The sequence below is a fragment of the Arvicola amphibius genome, chromosome 9 (genome assembly GCF_903992535.2).
Source record: "Arvicola amphibius chromosome 9, mArvAmp1.2, whole genome shotgun sequence".
NCBI lineage: Eukaryota > Metazoa > Chordata > Mammalia > Rodentia > Cricetidae > Arvicola > Arvicola amphibius.
In genome coordinates, this window is record NC_052055.2 from 95,435,877 (window position 1) to 95,462,474 (window position 26,598).

The window sequence follows — 26,598 nt, forward strand, 5'->3', positions numbered from 1 at the left end:
GCATTTTAAGACCCTCTCTAATCTAGACCAGAATGGGTCTAGCTCAGATAAGTTCACAGGGTTACCCACTGAAAGACAGAAGTTTAGCGTGGGAAAGGAGCTAGCCTGTACACAAATAGCACAAATTATAGCAGAGAAGCTATAGATGGCAATCAGCGCTGTGTCATAGGCACAGCTAGAGAGTGGTGCGATCATCCCAGAGGGAACACCCAGCCCGCTGCTCACTGTGTCTGTGGCAAGGCTGACAGTGCCTTCCTGGGATCGCGCCACGGGTAAATTTTATGTTCTAAATGTGGATTTACAAACCCTTGGCCCACGTGTGCCACTTACTGTAAATGGGTGCTGCTGGCTGTCAGCTTACAGGGACTGAGAGCTAACTCTGCTCTGCTTTCTGTTCCAGGGCCTGGCACATCTCCACGTCCACCACGTTATTCACCGAGATATCAAGGGGCAGAATGTGCTGCTGACCGAGAATGCGGAGGTGAAACTTGGTACGTAGCTAATGTGTGTGAGGTCTGCTGCACCCACCTGATACAAGCCAGCAGCATGCTGTGCCCCTTCAACATTTAGCTAAAAGTTCATTCTATTAATGTTTGCCCCCTCCCCCACTTTAAGACTAAGAGACCTGGCCTATTGCTTAGTCAGGCACCAGCCTCCCCTGTCCCATGCTTCTGTAGACTCCTCTGTCTGGATAGAGCAACTAGCCAGAGTGTTTTAATTTTTTTATTTTGATTAACTTTGAGGAAGGGGCACTGAGAGGTTTCTCTTGGTTAGGGTTTTATTGCTGTGAAGAGACACCATGACCGTGACAATTCTTATAAAGGAAAACATTTAATTGGGGTTACCTTACAATTCAAAGGTTTAGTCTATTGTCACCATGGTAGGAAGCAGGGCAGCATGCAGGCAGATATGGTGCTGGAAAGGTAGCTGAGATCATATTTGGATCCACAGGCAGTCTGAAGATACAGTTATTAGGCCTGGCTTGAGCTTCTGAAACCTCACAGCCCATCCTAGTGATACACTTTCTGCTCCAGTGAGGCCAGACCTCCTAATAGTGCCACTCCCATGGACCTGTGAGGGCCGCATTATGCAAACCACCACAAGACCCAATCCCAGGAACTGATGCCGGAGGAACACTTTCAGTCCTATGCTGACATAAAAGTCAGACTTTCTTTCTTTCTTCAACCTCACCCTTAGTGGTGTCTGGCATTGTATTCCTAGTACTTGGGAGGCTAAAACAGGAAGATTGTGAGTTTGAAGTCAGCCTAAGGTATGAAGTCAGAAAGAGGGAAGGGGGAGAGAGAGACACACACACAGAGAAGCACACACCCCTAATGATTTCCTGTTTCACGTCACAAAAATTCACACTTCTTGCTCTGGCTTATGAAAAGTGTGGGCCTGACCCCTCCTACTTTCCTGCCTGTCATCTGACCCCCTTTTTCTACCCTATGTTGCATGTTATAATGTGGAAGCAATTTTAGGAAGTTTTTATAGAATAAGGAAAATCATAAATACATAAATAAAGTCAAAAAATTAAATCAAGATGCATTTGAGATACAAAAAGATCAGTGGAAGCATCAATCACTCAGTCACTGCCATTTCCTTTCCTTTCCTTCTTAGACTGCGCCCAGACCCTTTGCATATCCTGCTCCCCCTTGGTAATACCGTCCTCATTTTCAAACTTACCATTTTTTCCTGTTCTCAGGGGCTTTCTGTGGCCCTCTGACCCTCCTAGGACTCCTGCCTCCTTTCTGTAGCACTGTTGATAATTTATGATTCTGTTGAGAGTGTGTAGCATTTTTCAAAGCAAAGAAAGCACTCTTCTTCACCAGAATACTCTGGAGTCCAGCACCAGGGCTGTGTTAGTTCCTGCTGCCTTCATCTAGCACCTCGTGTGTTGTCTTCAGTGTTGTAGGTATCTGATGGATGTCATCATGGGTACTGTTTCCTAGAGGTGGCTTCTAACGATTTACAGTGTTCCCTGTCTCTCCTAGCTACATCTGAACTTATTCTCATGTTATTATTACTCTGTTAACATTTTTAAGCAGAAACAGCATTAACTTTTCTTCTACTTTTCACATTATTTTTCCTTTGTCCACTCAATAATCTAGTATCCCTCTCAAAAGTCTGAACTGTAGAAGTTGCTTTTTAGAGTTCAGATCACTGCTCTCTTCTAGTGCCTGTGCTAACTGGCTATCTGCAGATGCTCTGACACGTGGAAAGTCTGCCTAGAGATAAGCTGGAACACCTGCTCCGTCCCTGCTCCGACTGACTTGGTTAGGTGTGTCTGTGCACTGACCTCACGACACCGAGATTGTGATACCCTTCAGTTATCGGCTGCTGTTGCTAGCCAGGGTTCTAGAACGCTTAATTAGTCTTTGTCCTAATTTTGTTGTCTTGTGTTGAGGAGCATTCAACAAGTAAGCCTGCAGTTTTCTGAACTTGTTCTGTACACAGAGGTGAAATATGCAGCCCCTGCCAATTGTGCAGCATTTTGTAGACCTATTTGTGTGAGGTGCTCCTGTTCTCGACCCTCCTGCTGGGCTCATGGCAGTGTGTGGGCTATGATGATGGGGGCAAATACTGATGGGCAAACAACCAGCACGTGGGCTTTCTGCCAGCCCTGCCTCCCATCCTTTAACTTTCTTCTCAACCACCATCATTAAATTTGTGGGAAGTAGAAATTACTCTGAAAAGTCAACTGAAGGCCCAGTTGTTCTGGGGAATGTTTATTGTAGGTTTATTTGCGCTCTCTCTCTCTCTCTCTCTCTCTCTCTCTCTCTCTCTCTCTCTCTCTCTCTCTCTCTCTCTCTCTCTCTCTCTCCCCCTCTCTCTGTGTGTGTGTGTGTGTATGTGTGTGCGTGCGCGAGCGCACACATGATGTGTAAATGTGGGTGCAAATGCCACAACACACATATGGAGGTCAGAGAATAACTGGAGCCTGTTCTTTCCATCCACCTTACATAGGCTTCAGGGATGGACCTTAGGTCCCTAGGTGTGTCCAGTGAGTTCCTTTAAGCTCCCATATCTGCTGAGCCGTCTCACAGGCCCCTTTGGGTCCCCATGTGTTAGCCTGGGGCCTGTATGCAGAATAAGCTCTGACAGTGGGGGAAGCAAGGATCCGGGGAAACAATTCTTACAGACAGCTCTTGCCTACCTGGAACCTTTCTGTTCATTCTTTCCAGGAAAATCACAGTTGTGAATTGCAGAGCTAATCTAAGACGGGCTCTATGTCTGTTCTCCTAAACTTGGGGCTTTCTTTAATTTGCACTTGTTTTGACACACATATTTTCTAAAAAGTGCAAACCTCATTGTCCCTGTAACAAACAGGTCCTCTTCTGGTCCGGGGCCAGGCCTCTTAGGTTCTTCTGGAGTGGGTACAGGCTCTTGGTGTCATTGCTCTGCCTGAACAGTTCTGTGGATGACAAAGCAGTGTTGTTTGTGTTTGCTGTGACACCTCAGTTTTTTTCTCCTTTGTTAATTGTGCTCCACTTTTCCTTGCTTTTTGTTCCTCAGTTGATTTTGGTGTGAGCGCTCAGCTGGACAGGACAGTTGGCCGGAGAAATACATTCATAGGCACACCCTACTGGATGGCTCCTGAGGTCATTGCCTGCGATGAGAACCCAGACGCTACTTACGACTACAGAGTAAGTGGCAGCTGCTCTCCTGGGCCATCCGTGGGTCCTTAGCATGGCAGAGGACTGGGGCTTGCCTGAACTGCACACCACTCACACCTACTGGAATACACAGACTGTTGAATGAGGTTTTCAGGCCTGTGCAAAGATACTTTTTCGGTGCTATTGTTCTGTAGCTTCGTTTCTGATCTCACTGAGGTTACAAACAGGCAGCTAGGCACAGATCTCCTCATGAGCCTGTCAATGCCCCTCCCCTAGCAGCTTTTTTATCTTGAAGAACACATTAGAATCAGATACGGTTTCTTTTTAATATACCATCAAAATTTATAATAGCATCCTCTGAAATTTTGTAGTATTTTTGTGTAACGAGTTTTATAACCTCTTAGTTATACAAATAAATTGAAGTGATTATACAGTGACCTCTAGGGACTTGAAACCATAATGCACTTTTTTCATCCAGACATAAAACCCGTATTTAATAATCTCATTCAGGTTGACTGTGTTGCTGCTTTATTTGTCAACAAACCAGACGTTTGCATTAGTGGTTATTGTGCCTGTTAATGATGTTAAAAATGAGTTCATGTTTCAGTTGTTCCCCATGTAGCTCAGTGTTTGTTTCAAATACCCAGTTAATGAGGATTAATCTAAACCATTGCCACAGAGGAATTTTCTTTTGATTCAAGTATTTTAAAATATATTGCAGAGTTTATAATTTTCTACTATTAATATATACTATACCTACAATTTGAAAACACCTTCCAACATTGTCAAAATAATATCAGGGTGAAGTAAATGGCAAATATTTTCTGGCGCTGGGGAGAGGTAATGTTTGTTTGTTTCCCTGAAGGATGCATTTATTTCATTTGTATGCCTGTCCAGAAATATAAATAGGTATCTAGAACATTCTCTTTTTGTTTTTGCAGAGTGACCTTTGGTCTTGTGGCATCACAGCAATTGAGATGGCAGAAGGTGCCCCCCGTGAGTAACTTCTTCCTTTTGAGTTCATTTCTTCTGTGTAACTTGATTACACAGTAAGAACCCAAGGGCCACTGGGCAGAACCTGTGGGGCGAGTGAATGAAGGGCCACCAACAAGAGTGGCTTTAGATGTAGAGCGAATTCTTGGTAACCAGTGATCCTCCTGGGCTCCAGATTTAATAAGGGCTATTTTTTCTTAATTGCATATAAAAATATCACTTGGAAAAGGTCCCTAATCTTTTAAAATTTTGTTGTTTCTTATTTTGACTTTATAAATTGAGATACTGTCTTTTATTTATGGGACTTTTTGTGAAGATTTGAGTTTTCTTTTCCTTGACTTAAATCAGTAAATTGATTGATCTCATGAAATTGATATTTAATTAAGGTTGTAATAGAAATGTAGAGAAAATAAGGAAAGAAAACATGTATAGCATTTTCTCCTGGTCTGCTTCAGCAAGGTATGCACAAACTGTATAATGCCTCGCACATAGTTGTTGAATATTTGTTGAGTGAATGAACAACTATTGGCAGTAAAGAAACAGTTACAATGCAGAAACCGTGTCCCTTGTATATTTGTATGATATTGAGACAGGGGACCTATTGCTGGCTCATTTGCCTGTTTTCTTTCACACTGGGACACTGGTGTCTGCTAGTCTAGGCCCCAAGTTTCTCCCGGAAACGTGTCTCATCTACTGTGACACGCTAGTGTACATGTCTGCTGAGTTCACCTTGCTCGGATTGTGTAAATACAGACGGTAACTACAAAGACTGTTTACTCTTCCTGGTGACTCTAGCTGTAGTAACAGACAGTATTGAGTGGAGGCTCTGACGGCCTTCACAAGCCTTCTGAGCCTTAAACCAGACTTACGGAAACAGCCATTTTCATTACAATCATAAAGGTGATTTGAAGACTTAAGTATTTTCTCCTTTTAAATTTGAATTAATATTTATCTTTGATTTATGAAAACTTTCCAGTATCTATTTGAAGTTGTGAATTGTTGGTTTTCTCCTTATATTTTGCTGTTTTTAAAGAGCAAATTCCAAGATATGGCCTAGGGCTTGTAAAAAACATCTCACCTGCTTGATATTCATGGCAGTTGAACAGTGGGGATAGAGTATTTGAAATTATTTGTGAATGAATTCCGAAGTCAAGAATGAGTAAATACGTGCCTTACTGACACAGCCGTCTCCTTTCCCCAGCTCTCTGTGACATGCATCCCATGAGAGCACTGTTTCTCATCCCTAGAAACCCTCCTCCCAGACTGAAGTCCAAAAAATGGTAAGCTGTATATGGATTTCCCTCCCTCCAAAACCCCCACCCCCAATTGTTTCACTTTGGATTAAAATTCTGGCCATTCTAATTTCGGTAACAAGAGTCAGCACCCCCAAACAATCTAAAGTGCATTTATTTCTTTGTGCTGTTGTTCTTGATAAATTGTTTGGATTACACACTAATGACTAGTGACACCCGAAAGCTCCAAATATAGAGAAAAGGTTATATTTTAATGTTTAAACATCTTTTAAGTGTAATATGTTGCAGAACATTTTCCTACTAAAATGGCAAAGATGTGTTGGAAGTCCTATGATAAGACTGTAATATTGGTTGAAGGTATTTGGGCCGTGGTGCGTGCTTGCAGGCCCCATGACTTGTGAGACTACAACCAGCAGAACATTCGAACGTGGGGGTTTGAAGCATCTAGATAATAGAGCAAGACCGTGTCTGAAAAGGGGGCAGTTACTGTAATGATGGTTTATAGAATGGCAGGTGGGCATACCTCTTTGTCTCAGAAGAGCTGGTTAGCAGAATGGCCCCTCGCCACTGGGCAGCCAGCTCCCATTCTCCTTGTCGCTTTCTGAGTTTGTTGTTCAGAATTCTGGCATTCATGGAGGGTGGGCATGATAACTGGCTGAGCAAAGCGTTTAGAATTGTAGCTTGACATGTGCTTTGGTCAATTTTAAATCTTTAAGGGAGGGGCAGTGTCTTTTTTTGGGAGGGGAGCTGAGAGTTTTGCATAACAACCCCATGAATGTTGTCTGGTAGTTCCTGTCTGCACTCAAGCACCCCATGCTGTCCAGCCCGGCTCCCCCCACCCCTGCCTCTGCACCCTCTGCTCGCGGCTTGTTTAGTCGTGCCTCACTACTGTGCTTTCCATTTTCCTCTTGTTTGAAATCTTACTAATTTTCCAATTAATTAATGTTACTCCCTCTTAGGTTTTGTTACTCTCTCTGAAATACACACGAGGCCTCACAGTCAGTCCATCCGTCTGGATTTGGTCTTTCAGTTTCTACTGGCTGCTGTATTCTTGGTTCCTGTCTTCTGAGCCATGCAGACTTCCTTTCCCTCAGCTGTAGGTGCACACACCATCCCACCTCTCTCCTTTCTCCTTGTTTACTCTCCTGGTGTTCAACACATTTCACTTTTCCTTTCCCACCTTTCTTTTACTTGCAAGATTTTTTCCTATTCTTTACATACCCTTTAACCTTAAATCGATGCTAAGTAAAGGAATTGCCTAATTCTGTTAAACCAGTGTTTAGAGAGATCTAAAGAACCACACAGTTGCAAAGATTTTGGTCCCGATTAGTTCCTTGTATTAATAAGTGAGAGATGATGATTCTGGGCATCATTGATAGCCAATGCCAAGGACATCAAATGTGTGTAGTGTTGCTTCCCAGGGTTCAAGCTAAGGGACTGGAGCAACTATTTAGCTCCTGCTAAACCAAGTGGTCTTTGTTTTCCTTTCATTTTTTTTCTTGTGAGATTTGATTGAGATTCTGTTCTGAGAGGATTACAAATCAGTATTGTGTATGAAGAATATTTCACACTGTCTCCATTATATGTAAATTTTGGTTAACCATTTGCATGTAGCATATTGCTAACCGAGACAGTGGTAGATGGCGCGTGATTCCTCATGGGTTCTTAAGCCAAACTCTGTCTAACTAAATTAGGTAAAATGCTACATTGATTCATTTGTACCACTATTCTCATCTTATCCAAGTGTTTGAAAGTACAGCCAGCTTCTTCCTTTGTGATTTCTGTCTTACTTCCCAGATGTAATTTCTGTTACTTTTTCTGGAGAAATGGCTATCAGAAATGGCCAGTGGCTTATCTGCCAGAAGAATTCACTTACTGATTTTAAGGAATATACCACGTCTGGTTGATTCCTAAGTGTTATCTGGTGGACATGGTGCATAAGTGGTTTTTAATTTAGGGATTGAGCCTCAAAATTTGGAATTTTGGTGTAGTGAGTCAGTACTTGTTTCTTTAGTCAGTTCCATGAATGATCTTAGTGAGTGCAAGGTTTGATAATCTGTGTTAGGATGCTGTACTATACTTGTTACATGGACTGTCATGTTCCTCTTTAACCTTAGACCCTTCTGTGAAGTGATCCTGACCTGTCTTTCCATTCTCTTTCTGCCTTTTGTAATAGCCTCAGAAAGTGACTCTTTAGTCTGTGATACTTTTGCCCTTTTGTTCATGTTCTCATTGCCTGAATACAGTTTTCTTGTTCCCGATTTGGAATAACAATATTGTACCTTTGGTTTATGCTTAAACACTGACATAGTTTATTTTTCTGCCTTAATATACCTGCTGTTGTGTATACTTAACTTTCCTCTACTTTACATGTGTGTTTCTTACTGAGTCTAACACAGATAGATGTACGTATAAATATTGCTTAAACTGAAAAAATTGCTTGAAAATATGAGATATAGAAGTGACATAATTAGAACTGAAATAAATACAAAAATGAATAACTCATTCATTCAACAAAAATTAAAATACTCTTTGTGGTATAGTTAATATTGAACATGACTGACAAGTTGAAAAATAACCCATCTCAGCGTGTACCAAACAAACAAAACTATAGTGTGCAAACTGTGACTTGCAGATCTCTCCAGAAGAAGTGTTCTTAACTTGGGGTGGGGTGCTGCCAGGAAAGGCTTACCAGGAGACCGTCGCAGAACTGAGTATCAAAAGATAACCCAGCAAGAACAACTTAACTTGGGCCAATGAGACTGCTCAGTGAATAAAGGAAGTTATCCCCTTTTAAGGTCTAGAAACCTGAGTTTGATCTCCAGATCCTGTGTAAAGGTAGAAGGAGAGAAATGAATTCATGGAGTTGTTCCCAACCTCCACACATGCGCGTGACTCTCCCTCTCCCCCATCACATATATTTTTAAAAAGATTTCATTTATTTCATATGCAGCGTTCTGCCTGCATATATGCCTACATGCCAGAAGAGAGCACCATATCTAATTATATATGGTTGTGAGCTACCATGTAGCTGCTGGGAATTGAACTCAGGACCTCTGGAAAAGCAGCCAGTGCTCTTAACCTCTGAACCATCTCTCGCCCACATACATACATACATACATACATACATACATACATACATACATACATATGTACATTTTTAAATGTTCCAACCAAAGGTAAGACTAGGTATGAGTTTTCATGCACTGGGCCAGGAATGGGAAAAGGGCAAAGCTCAGAAAGTGACTAGTGGCACCCATGTGGGCGACCAGTTATTGTGCCCTCTCCCAAAGTAAAAACCTGCTACTTCTGCCTTTGTTATCAAGCACTGGGATCTGATGAGTCAAACCAGTGCAAGACTGGATGGAGCATCAGTGGGTTCAGACTGCCCTGCACTTGCCCATTGAGGCAGACCTTCTGCTCATCTCTCTGTCTGTTCTTGTTTTCCGGATACCAGACAACTATCTTCATCTGTGCTCCTGCTTGTGTGTTTCACAGTCCCATCATCCATGTGTCCATGTCCTCCCCGCTCCCTTAGTGAAGCCCTTCCTCTATCCTCTTGCTTCTTCCACACCCCCCCTCCCCCCCCTTGATGTGGTGGAAACTGCGTGACTTTAGCCTTGACCTCTTTCCTTTAAATCTGGTTTCTTTTACAACAGTTTCTGGTACATTGTTAGTGGTATACTGCAAGTGTAAAGCCACGTTAATGCTCCTGCCCCCTTGCCCTCAGTCCTGGGCTCCTGTGTGTTCTCCCAGCATGGCTGCGTATTGGCAGAACGCTTTTCAGGCTTCTCACTGCTATTTTGGAGCTATACTTTTGAGGTAGAAGTATGATGATGTGTTTCACTTCCTCTTACAGGTCAAAGAAATTTTTCAGCTTTATAGAAGGCTGCCTGGTGAAGAATTACATGCAGCGGCCCTCTACAGAGCAGCTTTTGAAACACCCTTTCATAAGGGACCAGCCCAATGAAAGGCAGGTTCGAATCCAGCTGAAGGATCATATAGACCGGACCAGGAAGAAGAGGGGTGAGAAAGGTATTACGTCTCTCTTATTTTCACTTTTTTTCTAACATAGCATTGAATAAATTTTAGAAGATTATAAATTAGTGTTAAAGGCTTCACCCTAACATTTTTAGATACAGGGGTTTTGTTGTTGTTATTGATCCTCCACTGCCTTCCCTGCCATCCCTTTCCCTCTGTGCCCTTCCATCCTCACATTCTCTTTCCATTTTTCTGCCACGTTCCTGTACTTTCCTGTATATGTACACTGCAAGCGTAAAGCCACAGTAAACGGCCATATCTCCCCTCTCAGGGTCCCTGTTTATGTCATATCCTCACACACTGACACACATATGTAAACATTGTAAGAGAGGGGCCTCATGAAAGATGCTTGTCACTGCGACTCCCAAGACTACTGTGCTCTGTCTGTCACTGTGACTCTGAAGTGTCATTTGCAATCAGATATTAAGGTGTCTTTCTGTTAGGATTTATTTGGCTACTCAGAATCTTCTGTTTCGTGTGAATTTTTGGATTATTTTTTAAGCACAGGAAGGTTTTCTTATGTAATGTCTTCAGGTGACTTAAAGTTTTCATGGTAAAGGCTGTTCACTTCGTTGGCCAGGATTATTCCTGTATACTTTTATTTCTTCTTAGAAACTTTACTATTGGTATATAGAAAAGCTACTGGGGTTTGTATATTCAATTTTGTATCCTTCAAGTTAATGAAAGGGAATTTACCAGATTTGTAGGATCTTTTAAGTAGAGTCATGGAGTCTGAGGTTAGCAATATCTTGACCTTTTTCTTATTTTTATTCTTTTTATGTCTTACTGCTTTAGTTTTGTGGGACTTGAAGTACTATATTAGTGTCTAATTATAGATTTTAGATGATATGTTCATTTTCTCCCATCTAGTACATTTAGACATGTTAACTATAGGTTTGACATATATAGTCTTTACTACTTTTGAAGTGTCTTCTTATGTTCTGTGTTCCTAATTTCTTTAGGGCCTCATCCGTCTGTCCATCCATCCATCCATTTATGATGGCACTTCACTATAGCTCATGCTGCATATTTATTCTGTCTTAGCCTCCCACGTGCTGGAATTATAGGTGTGAGCCATAATGCCAGACTCTTTGGTATTTTTCGCATGACAACACATTTAACTTTGTCCAGTGCCTTTTCTGCATTGAACGGTGTCCTGAAGTTTATTTATATCATGTATTGCATTTGTTCTTGTGCACAGCTCTGCATCCCTGAGATGAAAACACTTTGGTTCTGGTATATAGTCTTAATATATTCTTGAATACAGTTTGCAAGTATTTTATTGAGAAATTTTCACCCAATGTTCATTAGAGAAATTGATCTTTAATGTTCTTCTTCTTATTATATCTTTGTTCAGTTTTGCTGATAGGGTGGGTCATCTTGATTTCATAGAATGGGTTTGGTTGTCTTCCCCTTCACTTTGATGGAATGGTATTGGTGTTAGTTCCTCCTTAAATGTTTGGTAACGACCTGTGATGCATCTGTCCATTCTGGAGCTGTCTTTATGAGACCCTTTAGGCATTGCTCCAGCCTTGTGCTTCTTGATGACCTCTTTACATGCTTATATCTCACAGACTGAACTGTGGTAGATTGTAGGCATTTAGAAATTGATTCATTTCTTCTAGGTCTTCCTGCCCTTTAGAATATTTTTTTAAATATTTAATAGTTTTTAAAGCATTCTGTAACAATCTTTTGGATTTCATTGGAATCGGTGGTAACAATTTACTTTTCATCTTTATTTGTATTAATTTGGGTTTTCTCTGTTTTTGTTCGTTTAAGTAGGACTTTGTCGATCCTGTTAATCTTTTCACAGAACTAGATCTTTTGATTGTCTATTTCACTCCTTTCTGTTCTCATCTTAATTTGTTAAGATTTGCTGGGTTTTGTTTTAGTATCTCGTTTTTTAGAGCTTTATTTGAGATCTCTGAATTTTGAATGTGGTCACTTACAGCAGTAACCTTCTCTCTCAGGACTGCTGGGCAGTACACCGAGAGTCCATAGACTGTTCTCTTATTCATTTGCATCTTTCAGAAGTGTGTTGTTGGAGATCCAAGGTGTCTGTGGTTGTTGGTTTCTACTTGTGTTCCACTGTGGTCTGCTAAGATAAAAGGGATTATTTTTCTGTCTACTTACTTGTTCTACCTGTCTGTGTGTTGAGGCTTGTTTTGTGACTTATAACGTGATCAAGTTTAGATGAGGCTTTTCTGTATGAAGGTGGAATAATCTATAGATATTGTTAAGTCCAGTTGACTTTTGGTGTAGTTTAGTTCTAAAGTGTCTGTGCTGAGTTTTGGGTTGGAAGAAGTCACAGTTGAGCATTGACGTCTCCCGCTCTTGTTTTGTTGGGATGTACGTGATCTTTCACATCTTTTACTATGAGTTTTAGAAAATTGGTAGCCACAGTATTTGATGAATGAATCTTTGCAACTATTATATGGCATTGATGAATTATTCCCTTCCTGTAGTGCTTCTTTCTCCTCATCTTCTGACTTTGGTTTGGAAGCTGCTGTATCCAATACAGTAATTGCTCTGCTTGGTCAGTTTATTTCCAGCTCCTGCCTCAATCTTTGGACGTCTTTGCTAGTTAAGTGTGTTTCTTGGAGACAACAGTTACCTTATCCTTTTAATTCAACCAGTTAGTTTCCATCTTTTTATTGGTAAGTTAATGCTATTTTTACTTACAGTCATTGCTGAGAGTATTGCTAGTTCCTATGATTTTCTTAGTTGATATTCTGGTTGGTTGGATCATTAGTTTTTCTTTGCTCCTCCCCTCTTAGGGTTAGGGGTTTTCTGGTTTGCTCTGTTGCACGTGACCGGTTATTTTTCTCCAGGCTCCTGGCTCTGGCTTGTTCTTTAGCTCCTTTCATGAAATGTGATCTTTTCAGTATTCTTGTGAATGAAACCTTCTTCTCTGTACATATTTTTCCTTTAAGAATTTTCTGCCATGCTGAAAGGCATTCAGTTGCCGTGAATTGTTTTAATTTGTGTTGTCTTGAAATACCCCCCTCCCCCATCAGTTCTTAAAGATAACTTTGCTGGACACATCAGTCTTAGTTGTCAGTTAATTCTTTTCAAGGTATGAAATATATTGTCCCATGCTTGCTTGGATTCTGAGGCTACAGATGAAGGAACTGATGCTATTTTGAGATTTCTGCCCCCCCCCCATTTTTTTGTAAGTTGGCTTTTTCCCCTTACAGCTTGTGGTATTGCTTCTTTGCTTTGTATCTTTGAAACCTTGACTGTGATGTGAGGAGTGGGTCTTCTCTGGCCATGTCTATTTGGGTTTCTGAATAGCTCTTGTGTGTGGATACCCACTGGTTTTTCTGTTTGAGATATTTTCTGCTATAATTTTGTTATTAAGATACTTGTGATTTTTAATTTTATTTCAGCCCTTTCTAAATCCCCACGTTTGAGGCCAGACCCTCAGATAAAAATGGCAATCCTTCATCAGCAGCTGTGCACTACCTGTAGCTCCTTAGGAAGGGGTGGAGCCTGGGGAGCGCCTCCCCCATCTATGCCATCATTTTGGCTGGGATGATCTTGTGCTTGTCTTGTGTAGCCACAGCTTCTGCGAGTTCGGGAGTGCCATAGCCGCATCATTTCCGGCCAACAGCATCTCATTGCACCCTATCCTCAGACTCTTACCATTCCTTTGGCCGCCCCTTCAGGGATGTTTCACAAGAATGTTTAATTCTGTTGCTACTGCACAGTGTATACCTAATGTGTCTTTTCATTTCCATTTAGCAAAACTTTCTCTCTTGCCATCTTGCTAGAAGCTCAAATGTAAAAATAATTAAATTTGGTTATGATTTTGGTTGCTTTGGTTAATTCAGTAGGTAATTTTTGTGTCTACTTATCTTCCATTTATCTCTATCATGTATATATGTATCATCTATTTATATTTACTTTGTTATAATAGGTTTCTTTGTGAATATGTTGGTGCTGTTGGACTGTTTATCTTGTGAGTACTCTCACAGAAAATCCCACAGCTAAGAATTTATCGGTGCTGAAAACCCAGCACTTCTGTAGGGAGTGTGGCCAGCTCAGGGAGTTTACTGCCATTGATACGGGAAGTCAGCATCTGTTCTGTGCAAGTTCTCCAAACCGCCATGTTCACAAAGAGCATCTTGTGTTGATCATGCCTCTGGAGAGGCTCGCCTCCTCAGGTGCCTGTCAGGATGTGTCAATGCTCCTGCTTGTCTTTTAGATGAAACCGAGTATGAGTACAGCGGAAGTGAGGAGGAAGAGGAGGAAGTGCCTGAACAGGAAGGAGAGCCAAGGTAAGGACGCCGCCATCTCCACCTCATGAGAGCTGAAGGTCCATGGAAGCTGGCATTCCATAGGAACAGATAGCACTGGCTCGCTTCCTGTCCGCCATCCTCACCTCATGACAGATGTCTATGAGCAGCTCCCCACTCCAAACTGTTATCTAGTGTTTTGTTTTGTTTTTAACCCAGTTTTATGTTTGGGGCTGAGGAAATACTGCTGCTGACATTTAGTGCTCCAAGAGGCACAGTGGTACAAGTCCTCTGCCAGCCAGAACAGTCAGACCCGCACACAAAGAAACATCCTACTCACAGGCAGCTGTTGAAACCTTTCTCGAAGCTTCATTTCTTCCTGCTGCAACTGCGGTTACCAGCATTTGGCTTCCTCTCTCTATGTTTTGGTTTATTTTGACTTCCCAAAGTGTAGTAAAGTCAAGCAGGAGGCTGAGTGAGTAAGGGATTTGCTTTTTTTTATTTTTACTTTAGTAATGATAGCATTCCAGGTGGCCTTACCTATGACTGAGAACGGACAAAATGAAGAAAGATGGATGTGCTGAGAATGTGTTAGGACTAAGAGTTTGAAGAGGAACATGCAATTTTACTAAGAAGTCTTACAGTAACTTAAACAATCTGAGTTCATTTCAAACTAAAATTGCTTTTAGAGATTAAAATGGCATGTGTAAGATACACACTGGCATATGTAGCAAAGGAATTGCAGCATGCATGTTTGTATTCTTGCTGTTCTGTGTGAGATGGGATTGGGGAAGACAGAACAGTACTAGCTCAGCATCCTGTGCAAAGCCCACTCATAAGGCCCACTTGGGGCCTGCTGCTGTCCCCGATCCTAAAGAGTATTGGTAGGGAATACAGAGCAGGTTTGATACTGGCCGGGTGAAAATGAAGGAATGCTGAGCACTAGTGAGTGCCATTTCTTTGTGATGATGGAAAATAAGAGGGCCAAAGAGAGACCACTGAAGTGAAAGACAGTGAGCTCAGTCTTCCATTGTACCGTTGAATTGATGGGGGAGTCCCATGTAGAAATGCCTACTGAGCATCTAGAACTGATTGTTCAGACATTACTAATGATAAAGGATGATGCAAGCCTTCTGAGCTATAAGCATAGTTGTCCCGGACCTGTTGATTGAACACCTGGGCTAAGTTCTCATTAAGAGAACTGAGTGTGGAAGAGGAAGAGGATGCCCATGCTCTTTGCGCCCTCAGAGCCAAGGTGATGCATGAAGTCCTGATAGCCCTCTTCACTCTGCAGTTCCATTGTCAATGTGCCTGGAGAGTCGACTCTGCGCCGTGATTTCCTGAGACTGCAGCAGGAGAACAAGGAGCGTTCTGAGGCTCTGCGGAGACAGCAGCTTCTCCAGGAGCAACAACTCCGGGAGCAGGAGGAGTATAAGAGGCAGCTGTTGGCGGAGAGGCAGAAACGGATTGAACAGCAGAAGGAACAGAGGAGGCGGCTGGAAGAGGTAGGAGACATCCACGTTGGTCTTTTCTTCTTCCATACTCACGTCTGTTGGTTACCAGACACCCCGCCAGGTTGCCGAGGTGATGTGGTACTGAGACAATAGGTGCAGGCCCTGTTGTAGCCATTCAGACCTTCTGAAGGGAAGTGTGTGCTTTGGACTGGCAGGCTTCACATTCCTTGACCTTAGAAATGTGTTCCTTGTAAAACATGCTGAAGGCCTGCCTAACACTTAGTATACATGTGTATTGTGAGGTGTAGAACTCCATTGTCCTAAAGATGGCACTAGACCAGCTTTCTGTAGCGTTTCCATTGTTTTTAAGTTGACTTGCTTAGACATAACCTGATTTCTTTTCCATTCTCAGCTTTTGGATCCCAATTTTGTATTTTTCTGACACTTAAGACACACACACACACACACACACACACACACACGAAAAAGATTGTTCTAAAAATGCCTTAACTTTGGGGTGGATTTAAGAGTAAAAATTTCGGGCCAAGAAGATGGTTCCATGGGTGTAGGTGCATGCCACCAAGCCTGACAACTGGAGTTTGGTCCCTAGGTCCTAGGTATTATATTAGAGAGAATGAACTCTAGCAAGTTGTCTTCCTCCACACGTGTGCTATGACATGTGCATTGCCTGCACTACACACACACACACATACAACAAATGTATTTTTTTTAAAGGAGTAAGAAATTCAGAAAATCTCAGAAATAAATTATAAAACCCACCAGAAACCACTCTCCTGCCATCAGGAACGCCCGAAGGTCTCTTGCTCAGAGCAGCTGTAAGCACTCAGATCAGGGATTACAAGAAATTCAAGATCTGGGGTCTCACTGCTCCCAACAAGAAAACAGAATAATTTTGTTTTGTGGCAGGCAAGTGCAGTTTGCACCATGTTTATTTACGCCATTAATATTCTCAGCAGTGGTAATGTAGTTATTTAAAGGTTGCTTTTATTTTTAATTCACAGAAACATAGTTTCCCTGTAATTCACTTGAGAATCAAGAGTGTTGATTTTCTTTTTTTTGACTGCCTTTTATTTACTATGCCACAGCCCCTAATTTCTCACAATCATTTGTTTCCATTTGATTTGAACATATTTTTTCCACCTCTATAATTTTTTTCCTAGTAGAAGAATCATCAGAAATAAAGCCTTGTAATGACATTTCCATTGGGATTTACTTTAAATAACGAAGCATGCTGTTGCCTAGGTCATGTAGCAGAGTATGCTGGCACGGTGTCTTTTATTATCCTGTGGATTTGCTCACTGTTTGGAAACCAGTGTGTACCTTACAAAGGGAGATATGTAAATACTCAGAACTTTATAGTGAAAAAATAGTGTTCGTAGGACTTTTAAAAGCTTACGTGCAAATCTCTTTAGAAGATATTTAAGGCTTTTCTCACTGTTTTGTGAACAGACTGGATAACTGGGATGAGTCTGGAGGCTTACTGCAGGTACTGGGATGAGCTCTGACCCTGTCTAGTTCCACTGCCCAGGCAGGTGGTAAGGGTTGCCCTATGGGGCTATTATGAACTGGATTGTCTAGAGTTTGTTTGTAATGCAGGCGGTGACAGTGGCTTTCAGGCTGTAGTAGTGAGATTGGCATCTAGCCTCTCTGTGAGGTGAGGCAGTGAGGATTACACAGTGAAGACAGCTGAAGTTCATCGATGTTTTTGGGTCATTTTGTGTCACTCAGTACATAGACGCCTAGTGGGTTAGAGATGTCTGCTTTGCATGTTTTTATCAGTCTGCCAGTTCATGATTGAGTGTAAATTCATACTCAGGGTCACCACGGATTCCACTTTTCCTAAACATAGGGGAGGGACTGGAGAGATGCTCGGGGGGCTGAGAGCATACTTGTTGCTCTTGTAGAGAAACCCAGATCTGGTTCACAGTACCCACGTGTGGGTTACAACCATTCATAATTCCATGGGCACCAAGCACACATGTGCTACACATAAATTCATGCAGGCTAAACACTCATTTGCTAAAAGTGAAATAAATAAAAAAAATAGAGGAAAGTTGGTGTTAGGGAAATTGGAGGGGTGAGAATGAGGGGATGGAGTTGATCAAAACATTATATGTATGTGTGAAATTCTCAAACAATAAAAAAGAAACCTTAAAAATAGAGCTAGGCACTGGAATGGCAAGTGTTCTCACAAACAGAATCTGCTTGTTGGGATTCTGGGAGGTCTAGCTCCTTTTCCTTAATTGGAGGCAGTTGTAAGCATTGTTTGCACCCTAGGTTCCAGAAAGGTAATTTGGGAATCTTTGAGGCTGAGTAATTTGCAACCCTTTCAATAAACGGCTATGTTAGCCCTCCTTTTAAATGGAAATAAAAATTCCTTTAAAAAATTACCGTTATGAACAATGTAGGTGAAGATATGCAGCCCCATTCATGAGATGAGTGAATGTTGGGCCATTGAAATGGCTCAGAGCTTCAGTCCCTGGGACCCACATGACAAAAGGAGAAAACAGACTCTTCCAAGTTGTCTTCTGACCTCCATGTGTGCACTGTGGTAGCATGCTGTTCACATGTGCATACTAAATAAACATAATTTAAAAATTCCCAAAGCTTAAATAATTTCCTTTCATTGGGCCCGCCAGAGATGCTGTAAAATGAGGAGTAAGGGACCATGGTGCAGAGCCCCCCTTTTTGCTCCTGCTTTAAAACTAGCCTTGCTGCAGCTGGGTGTGTCCTCTTTCTTCCTAGCAGAGGCCCATTATATTTCAGTACTTGTGTGCCACTCCCTTAGCTAGGGCACCAGCTGCTCCTTCTCCTGTTTGCTGGTGTGCTATACATGAGCATGCAGATGCAGCATTCGCCTCAGAGGGAGTGATTATGGCTAGGAACAGTCCGTGTTACCCCAATACCTTAGTACACATTACCTTTACATTACATACCTAATCACATATTACCATTACATCACAGCTTTATGAAGTTGTTGTGATTGAGCAAAGACAAACAAGTCAAGATGCTTCTGTCAGGAAGTCTTCCTTGCTTTGCTAAAGAGAGCCTATTACACACCCCAGGTCCTGCTCTCTGATGACCTCCTAACCTTTGTTGGAAGCAAGGAGTGTTAGAGCACTCCAAAGGATTTACCTAGTAATCATGGCTATTAGGTCAGACACAGTGGGCAGTGAATGGTTATTAACGAGGCTAAAGACAGCCAAGAAGTTCATCTCCCAGTAGTTCCGGTCAGCCAGCAGCCTTGCAGAATCTCCAGCACAGGAGCTTGTTCTTACATCTCAGCTCAAGTAGGTATCTGGGAATTAGTTTTCTAGTTTTGCTACTTTCTGCTTTTCCTGTCACATTCTCTTAGTCCCAGGAAGGAGTCCATACGGGCCAGTCTTTCCATAACGTGCTTGGCTCCCTTCCCTGCTGCTGACCTCTCTGTCTGTGAACACTGCAGTAGAACACCCACTCTTCCCTCTTCTGTCCTTTCCGTGGGTGTTTAGAGAAATGGTTTCTACTCCATTAGTGTTTAGCCCTGGAGTCTCAGCTGTGGCTCTGTGACTGGGGATTGCTTTCCTCAGCATGGAGTGTGTGCTCAGTAGAGTTCCTCTCCCCAGGAGGACACATGGATTATTCAGCTTAGAGGGGCAGGTAGAAGTGAATACATTAAAAGCAAAGGGAAGTGAGAGAAAAGAAAATTTCTTTGTGAAGTGGGGTTAGCATTAGGCAGACATAGTTTCTCAGAGTTAATAAGCCATCCTGTGTCTGTTGTGTTTTTTGGCTCTGAGATCATAGAAGGGAAAATTTGAACTCCTTTGCCTCAGAATTTTCAGAGGCTTTCCACACATTTCAAAGGAATAAGAACCATTTCCTCACTTGCCTTCACATACAAAAGGCCATTGTTGTGCAAATCATCAGCATCTGACAACAGGGTCGCCTTGGCCTTTTTCACAGCTCCAGCTTTAAAGATCAGCTTTATTCGCCAGTAGTTTGCTAAGGCCCTGCCTAGTCCAGTCTTCAGTGGCTGTCTTGTTCATAAGAACCTCTTGTAAGTTCCTGAATGTTCTTTTGACGTGCAGTCTTGTGCTTTTATTTTTAGTTAAATTTGGTGAAGAATTTAATTCAGCAAACATTGGTATCTTAAGATGGGGAGAATTTTCTTTTGGGAAATTCCAGTCATTTTTTTTTTTCTCTTTTAAAAGGTGATCAGAACTGTAACATAAGCAAACCACTGTCACCTGTATGGAGTAGCATGTTCTCAAGCCTCTTGAATGGAGGTAACTAGAATATTGCTAACACTAGTACATCCAGGGCATGTTTGAATGAGCTTTAGAGCTGTATCAATATGGCAGACTTAGGGAAGATTTTAACAGCTCAAAAAGTATGCATTTGCTCTGACACACTTAAAAACATTTCAGTAATAAGAAAATTTGAGAGACCTTGAGAATCATTCTTATAGCATTGTGCAGTCTTTCACTTTGATGTTTGTTAAATTGATACAAGAAAACAAGACAAGGTTAAGCTAGTATATTTGTAGGTATTAACAGGAGATTCATTTCATTTAGGTTATTTTCTTTCATGAAAACAGCCTTTCATATTAATCATCTCTTAAGAGATATTTAGGGTGCTAGAGAAATGGCTCAGAGGTTAAGAGCATTGGCTACTCTTCCAAAGGTCCTAAGTTCAATTCCTGCCAATCTCCTGGTGGCTCGCAACCACCAGGATCTATAATGAGATCTGGTGCCCTCTTCTGTATACATAATAAATAAATGGAACTTAAAAAAAAGAGCTATGCAATAAGATATATTTGAAAAGTCAGTTGTTTGGATTCTACTGTTACAGTCTTTCTAAATGTGAAGAGCTTTGGTTGCTCACAACTGTCCTGTTGATTCTTGGTCAGATTCTCAGACTCTGGGTCTTGAGAGGGTGGTGGAGAGAGGGTGCAGTGTAGCAGTGCCTCTGTCCTGTGGTGTCCACCTCTGCCCTGCCCTGGATGTGCATGCATTGCACTCTCCCCTCTCGGGGTCTAAATGCTCCTCCACATTGTCTGCAGCATGTGTCTGGTCCTGGTCTCCCTGTAAGTGCGCATTTGCCCTTTCTCTCCCCAGCTACTGCCAAGACCACTCATTGCTCCACTTACCTAAGGAGTTGAAAATTGGTGATTCTTTCTGTACATGTCTTTTTCTCCTCCCTAAATTAGAGCAGTTTTATACTCTTGTTTCAGTTTATACTTTTGAATATTCAAGTCTATTATGGAGTGCAAGTAAGAAAGAAATTGTCTTGTTCTTTGTCTTGGCCATTCATTCATTCTTTCCCAAGGCAAGACTTGCTTAATGGGATAGTCTCAGGAATCTTTGCATGTGCCTCATTGATCAAATTCATCTTCATATGTCCACAATACTTGCTAATACAGGTTTCTCAAGTGGATAAATCAGTCATTTCTAGTCCTGTGTGTATCTCTGAAAAGTGGCTGTTGATACTGTACTCATTTGAAAATGGATCCTTAGATGTGAGATCTCGGAGTCTCGGATACTTTTTATTATTATTTTATTAGTTTTCTTTTATTGGTTTTATTGAGCTATACGTTTTCCCACTCTCCTCCCCATTCCCTTCTACCCTCCCCTTGTGCCCGACACTCCTGATTTACTCAGGAGGTCTTACATTTTGGACCACTCAAAGACCCTATGTCTGAGAAACAGAGGCTGTGCTTTGAAAATATGATACCCTACCCACATATACTAGCTATTCCTCAAGCTTGTCTGTACTATATGCAGAGATTATCGTAGGATTTGATTGGGTTTCAACTCTGAATAGATAGTTCAGTCTTCCATCACTCTGAGTGTGAGATGCTGAGTACAATCACAACAGTTTTCTCCAGGATGCCATGTGCTTGTCATGAGTTGGATTTAATTAAAAAAAAAAAAAAAAAAAAAACACAGCGCGCACACACACACACACACACACACACACACAGGCTGACAGGGGAGCTCAGTAGTAGCTGAGCATTGCGTGGCATGTTTGAGGCCTTGGAGTCAGTCCCCAGTGCGCCCACACGCACACATGTGCACCCTATATTTCTCTCAGGAAGGTAATGTGTACATGGAGGGGGCTAAATATAACCATACTTTCAAAGGACTTAAATTTTTAAAATGTTTCATTTAACACTAAGAAGAAAATGCCTTTTGAAAACTTTCAGTCAATAATTGAGGTTTTTTAAGATGTATTATTTTATTTTTAATAAGATGTATTATTTTATTCTATGTGTATGGGGTTTTACCTATGCCTACCTGTGCACCCTGTGCACACGGTGTCACAGTGCCCAGAAGACAGCATTAGATCCTTTAGAGGTCTGGAAGTCCCGGTCCCTGACCACCACCCAAGCTAACTCAGAGAATGCCTCTTAGGAGCGAGGATTGAAAGAAAGATTTCTATAATAGCTTGCACAGTGTTTGAAGGTAATTCTCTTTTATTATTCTTTAGATCTAATTTTCTTGTTCTAATTGTCTATAATTCTCTAGCTTCTAATTCTTTAGTTCCAATTCTGTAATTTTAATCTTTGGTTTCAATTCTCTGCTCCAATTCTCTGTAGCTTCTTGTTCAATCTAGCCTAAATACACTTTTTACAAGAGGCTTGAAGTTATAATAAAAAAAATTACAAGAGTTACATCTCGTTGGTAAGAAGCACATTCCTTTGGGTGAGTGACAAGGGCAGAGAGCCCTTTACCATGGCCACAGAAAGCTTCAAGGTCTCTGGAGTGACTGTGACCAGAGTTCAGGCACAGTGCCCAGGGAGATGCGCTCTGAGACACAGTTTCATCAGCTGCTCTTGGCAAGTGAAGAATTGATAGGGTTTTTTAGACTTCGTGTTAGTAACCTTGGTTAGGCACCCATGACTCTGAATTTGTGCACAGTTGTAAAGTTTTAAACTTATACTCCATTCACAAAAACCTTTAGTCTAGATTGAACTTGCTCTAAGGTAAAAACGAGCTGATTGTGTGCAGTTTGTCTTAGACTGAGGAGACATTTGTTATTTTCTTGTTAGTCAGAGTAAAGGGAACAAAGCGGCTTCTAAGTGCCTCACAGTCCTCATGGGACAATAGATCTAGTTATGAAGCATATTCTATCTGTCTGTCTGTCTGTCTGTCTATCTATCTATCTATCTATCTATCTATCTATCTATCTATCTATATCAAAATCGTACAGCTTCCTGACCATCCATAGGTATATGTGTACCCAGTGGGTGGAATATTTTCAGGAGATAAACACACAGGCAGTGGGAAAACACCCAAAGCTGTTCTTAGGGAGGAAATGAAGTTACTCATGAGAGAAATTACAGAAGAGACAAACAGTTGTACAGCCAGTGACGCCATGGCCTTACCAAGTGGGGCTCCCATCAGAGGTTCACTCATCTGATAATAGGTCAGCCTATTGGACACTAGTTATCACCTGCTGTATACTCCCATGGCCTTGAACAAGATCCCCAGGAAGTGGAGTTACAGATAGTTGTGAGCTACCCTGTGGGTGCTGGGAACTGAACCTGAGTCCTTTGGAAGAGGAGGCAGTGCTCTTAAGTTCTGAGCCAGCTCTCAAGCCTCTGAGGTTGGTTTTTTTTGTTTGTTTGTTTTAATGTAGTAAGCATTCCTGAAGTATTTAAAAACTCTTAGAAAATAGGAAAAGAAAAAAAGACAAATTTATGGGTAATAGAACAAAAGAAAACCAATTGATCCAGGAGCCCCACATTGCCTTTATTAGACATTCTAAGACATTGGTGCGATGGGAAGAACATACAGAAAATAGTTAAACAAAATTTCTAGCTCTGAGAAACACATTTATGTCAGGCATGTTCTGCCATTCCAGAACTCAGAAAGAGGCAGGAGAATTGAAAATTCAAAGCCATCCTGGGCTACATAGTAAACCAAAAGTCAAAACCCAACAGATATGGTTTCTGAGTTGAAAAACTTAATACATACATAGCACACGGTTGAAAACAAAAAGAAAGAAAGGCCCATGCGAAGGCCCATGTCATCTTCGAGTTCCTGTATTGAAGATAGAAAGGGGATCCTAGAAGCTGCAGAGCAGGGCAGTTTGCGGTCCTGTTGCAAGTACTGAGAGTCAGTGGGACTGACTACAGGTCAGCACAGACCTCGGTTGGGCAGACTGCACAGTGTCAGTGGGACATCACCCCCCTGTCCAGGCCCAGCACACACACAGGACATGCCTTAGACACTGCTGGAGTGTGGGGAAGATTCAGAAGGGGTACTGAACTCTTAAAAAATCCTTATGTTGTGTTCCCACTGTAACTTTGTGATATAGTAGTTTTATTTAGTCTTGTTGTTAGCCACAGTATCACAGATAGAATTTGTGAACTGTATCAGTTTTCTCTCTCTGAAAAAGTGATATATTCGGTGGAGGTGTTGTCCAGTGGAGTAGCCACTAGTGAACTAGTTTCCTTGCGCGTGCAAGCTACAATTTAGCGGTAGTGTGTAGCCATGTATTAGACAGTGCTGGTTGAACATTAGCATTTCCCATATTCATAGAAAGAACTAATAAACTTTATACTCCACATGTTAGTGCTTTACTGACAGGTGCTGTGTCATTTTGCAAGACCAGTTAGAGAAGTGGCTGTGTTGTTGTACACTGTGTATGTCTAGAGTGGGCTGAGTCTACTGAGTTGGTTTTACACTCTGTCAGGGGGTGCTAGGTGGAGTGTACTTATAGAATGAGCCTTATAGGCGGAATGGCTTTTCCAGCAGAGGCCTTTTGGCCAGTGACATTGGACAGCTCATTTTTATTTATTTGTTTGTTTGTTTGTTTGTTTATCGAGCCTGTTTTCTGTGTAATAGCAGTGAGGTACAGTAGGAATGAGATCCTTACTTCCCAGAAGAGGCTGCAGGGTCTAGGTGGCAAATCTCCGAGAACCACAGCCAGCAGATCCCTGGTAACTCCACAGTTCTTCTTCTGCAGCAACAAAGAAGAGAGCGGGAAGCCAGGAGGCAGCAGGAGCGAGAGCAGCGAAGGAGAGAACAAGAAGAAAAGAGGCGTCTAGAGGAACTGGAGAGGAGGCGCAAAGAAGAAGAGGAGAGGAGAAGGGCTGAGGAGGAGAAGAGGAGAGTGGAACGGGAGCAGGTTAGTTTTATCGTAGTGTTTGTTATCCTGTCAAGCTGGGGACTGGGAACCAAAAGTACTCTCCTGTGTTCATGCACACATGTATACTCAGAAGTTTAGGTGCCTAATCACATTGCAAACACTAATGACTTGACTCCTTACCTTCAAAAAGAATAAAAAATTATACAGTGTAGAGACCCTTTGAAACTAGCCAGAGTCTTGATGAGTGTGACATGTGACAGATTTCTGAATATATGTTCACAGACTCAGCTTACATACTGTGAATTCCAGATATCTGGGTGGTGTTAACTTTTTAGACAAGGAAATTAAAAACCAACTGTTAAGGGAATTTGTAATAAATGTTTGAAATATCTAGTGACTGAGTAAGTTTTCATACATATATATTTGTAGTATTAAAGATTTTTTGATATAGTTTAACAGAAACAGTTTTTGTAATGCTTTTAATTTTAGTATTGCTTTCTGTAGTTTATTTGTAAATTCCTTAAACCATATGTAAACAAAAAATAACATTTTTTAGTTTCCTTGACTTTCCTGTTTTTGAATTGATCATTCTTTGTTTTGAGCTTTGAATAAAGAAGAAAGTCAGTGAATGGGAACCATTTGAATAGTGCTTGGATTTCAGATTTAAAGTACTTTCAAACCATGATTTTAACTTCCAAATGGGATGATCCAGCTGCTGTCCTTGGTTCTCCTCCTGACCTTGAGTGTCTGAGCTTGGGGCTGCATATACACCACTGTCTGTTTGAACCTCCGTGGTACAGCCTACGTGTTACTGTCTACTTGATGTTTAACAGCATTGTTTGTTTGTGCTGGCTGTCATTAATATTTGATCATGTTTATCCGTGAGGGCTACAAATTTGTGAAAATGCCACTTGTCAAGAAGTCACCAGGGTGTTACTGTGTTTGATTGTGAGAGCCTTGAGGGTGGTGCTTCCCCTTAATGCTGTAGTGGAAGTTGCAGTTGTTCAGATTTTGTGAATAGGGGTTGTAGGGGTTGGTGAGCTTGCCCAGCAGGGGAGAGCACTGACTGGCTGCTCCTTCAAAAGACCCGGATTTAGTTCTCAGCACCCACATGATCTCTTACAACCCCACTCCAGTTCCAGGGATCCAGTGGCCTCTTCCTAGCCGTCTCCAGGAATTCATACATATAGTCTACAGATATTCATGTAGGCAGAACACTCATAAATACAAAATATAAATAAATCTCAACCTTAACTAGCAAGTACCCTGTACTGTAGGGATTTCTTAAAATTGGTTCCGTTTTACTCTGATTTTCCTTTTTGATTGCTAAATAATATTTCTCTGTTAAACTTGCTGTAGTACACATTGCATTCCCATGCAAGTGTGTGTTTCATATTCACTGATCATTGTATGTCAGAATCTTTGTGGTTTGGATAGTGTGTGATTTTTTTTCCCCTCCAGTTTTCTTGCATTTTAAAGGAAGAGCATGAAAGATCAAGTTACTATACTCATTTAAGTTAGGATTTAATTCTGTTTTGCTAAAACAAAAAAATATATGATTTGGTATTCAGATTCCCTTTTTCAGACAGCTAAGGCCACATGTCCATCACAAAGACACTCAGCAAGAGGTTGTTTTTAGGTTAGGTGTGCATTCCTTGGTGAGTTTGCTGTGAAGCTTATTGGAGTAGTTCTTGGTTGCCCACACAGGTGACTGATGCTTTCCTTCTGGATGTATTGACTGCTGGGTAATTTCTGTGTGACAGGAGTACATCAGGCGGCAGCTAGAGGAGGAGCAGCGTCACCTGGAAATCCTGCAGCAGCAGCTGCTCCAGGAGCAGGCCATGTTACTGGTAACGCCCCGCCTCTGCCCCATTCCCAAGCCACAGGGCCTGTCCTTCCCCTAAGT

The 26,598-nt window shown here is 41.7% G+C and overlaps 1 protein-coding gene across 39 annotated transcripts in view; it reads left to right on the forward strand.

The window, feature by feature from the left end:
* The window catches only part of Map4k4 (mitogen-activated protein kinase kinase kinase kinase 4), a 141,741-nt gene that overhangs the window by 90,839 nt on the left and 24,304 nt on the right, over positions 1-26,598 (forward strand). For all 39 annotated transcript variants that reach the window (XM_038341606.1, XM_038341608.1, XM_038341615.1 and 36 more), the window contains exons 6-14: positions 401-491; positions 3,517-3,647; positions 4,559-4,613; positions 5,812-5,890; positions 9,723-9,898; positions 14,112-14,184; positions 15,437-15,647; positions 24,570-24,731; positions 26,456-26,542. In XM_038341606.1, coding sequence (XP_038197534.1) covers positions 401-491; positions 3,517-3,647; positions 4,559-4,613; positions 5,812-5,890; positions 9,723-9,898; positions 14,112-14,184; positions 15,437-15,647; positions 24,570-24,731; positions 26,456-26,542 — 1,065 coding nt within the window. The remainder of the gene's footprint in view (positions 1-400; positions 492-3,516; positions 3,648-4,558; positions 4,614-5,811; positions 5,891-9,722; positions 9,899-14,111; positions 14,185-15,436; positions 15,648-24,569; positions 24,732-26,455; positions 26,543-26,598) is intronic.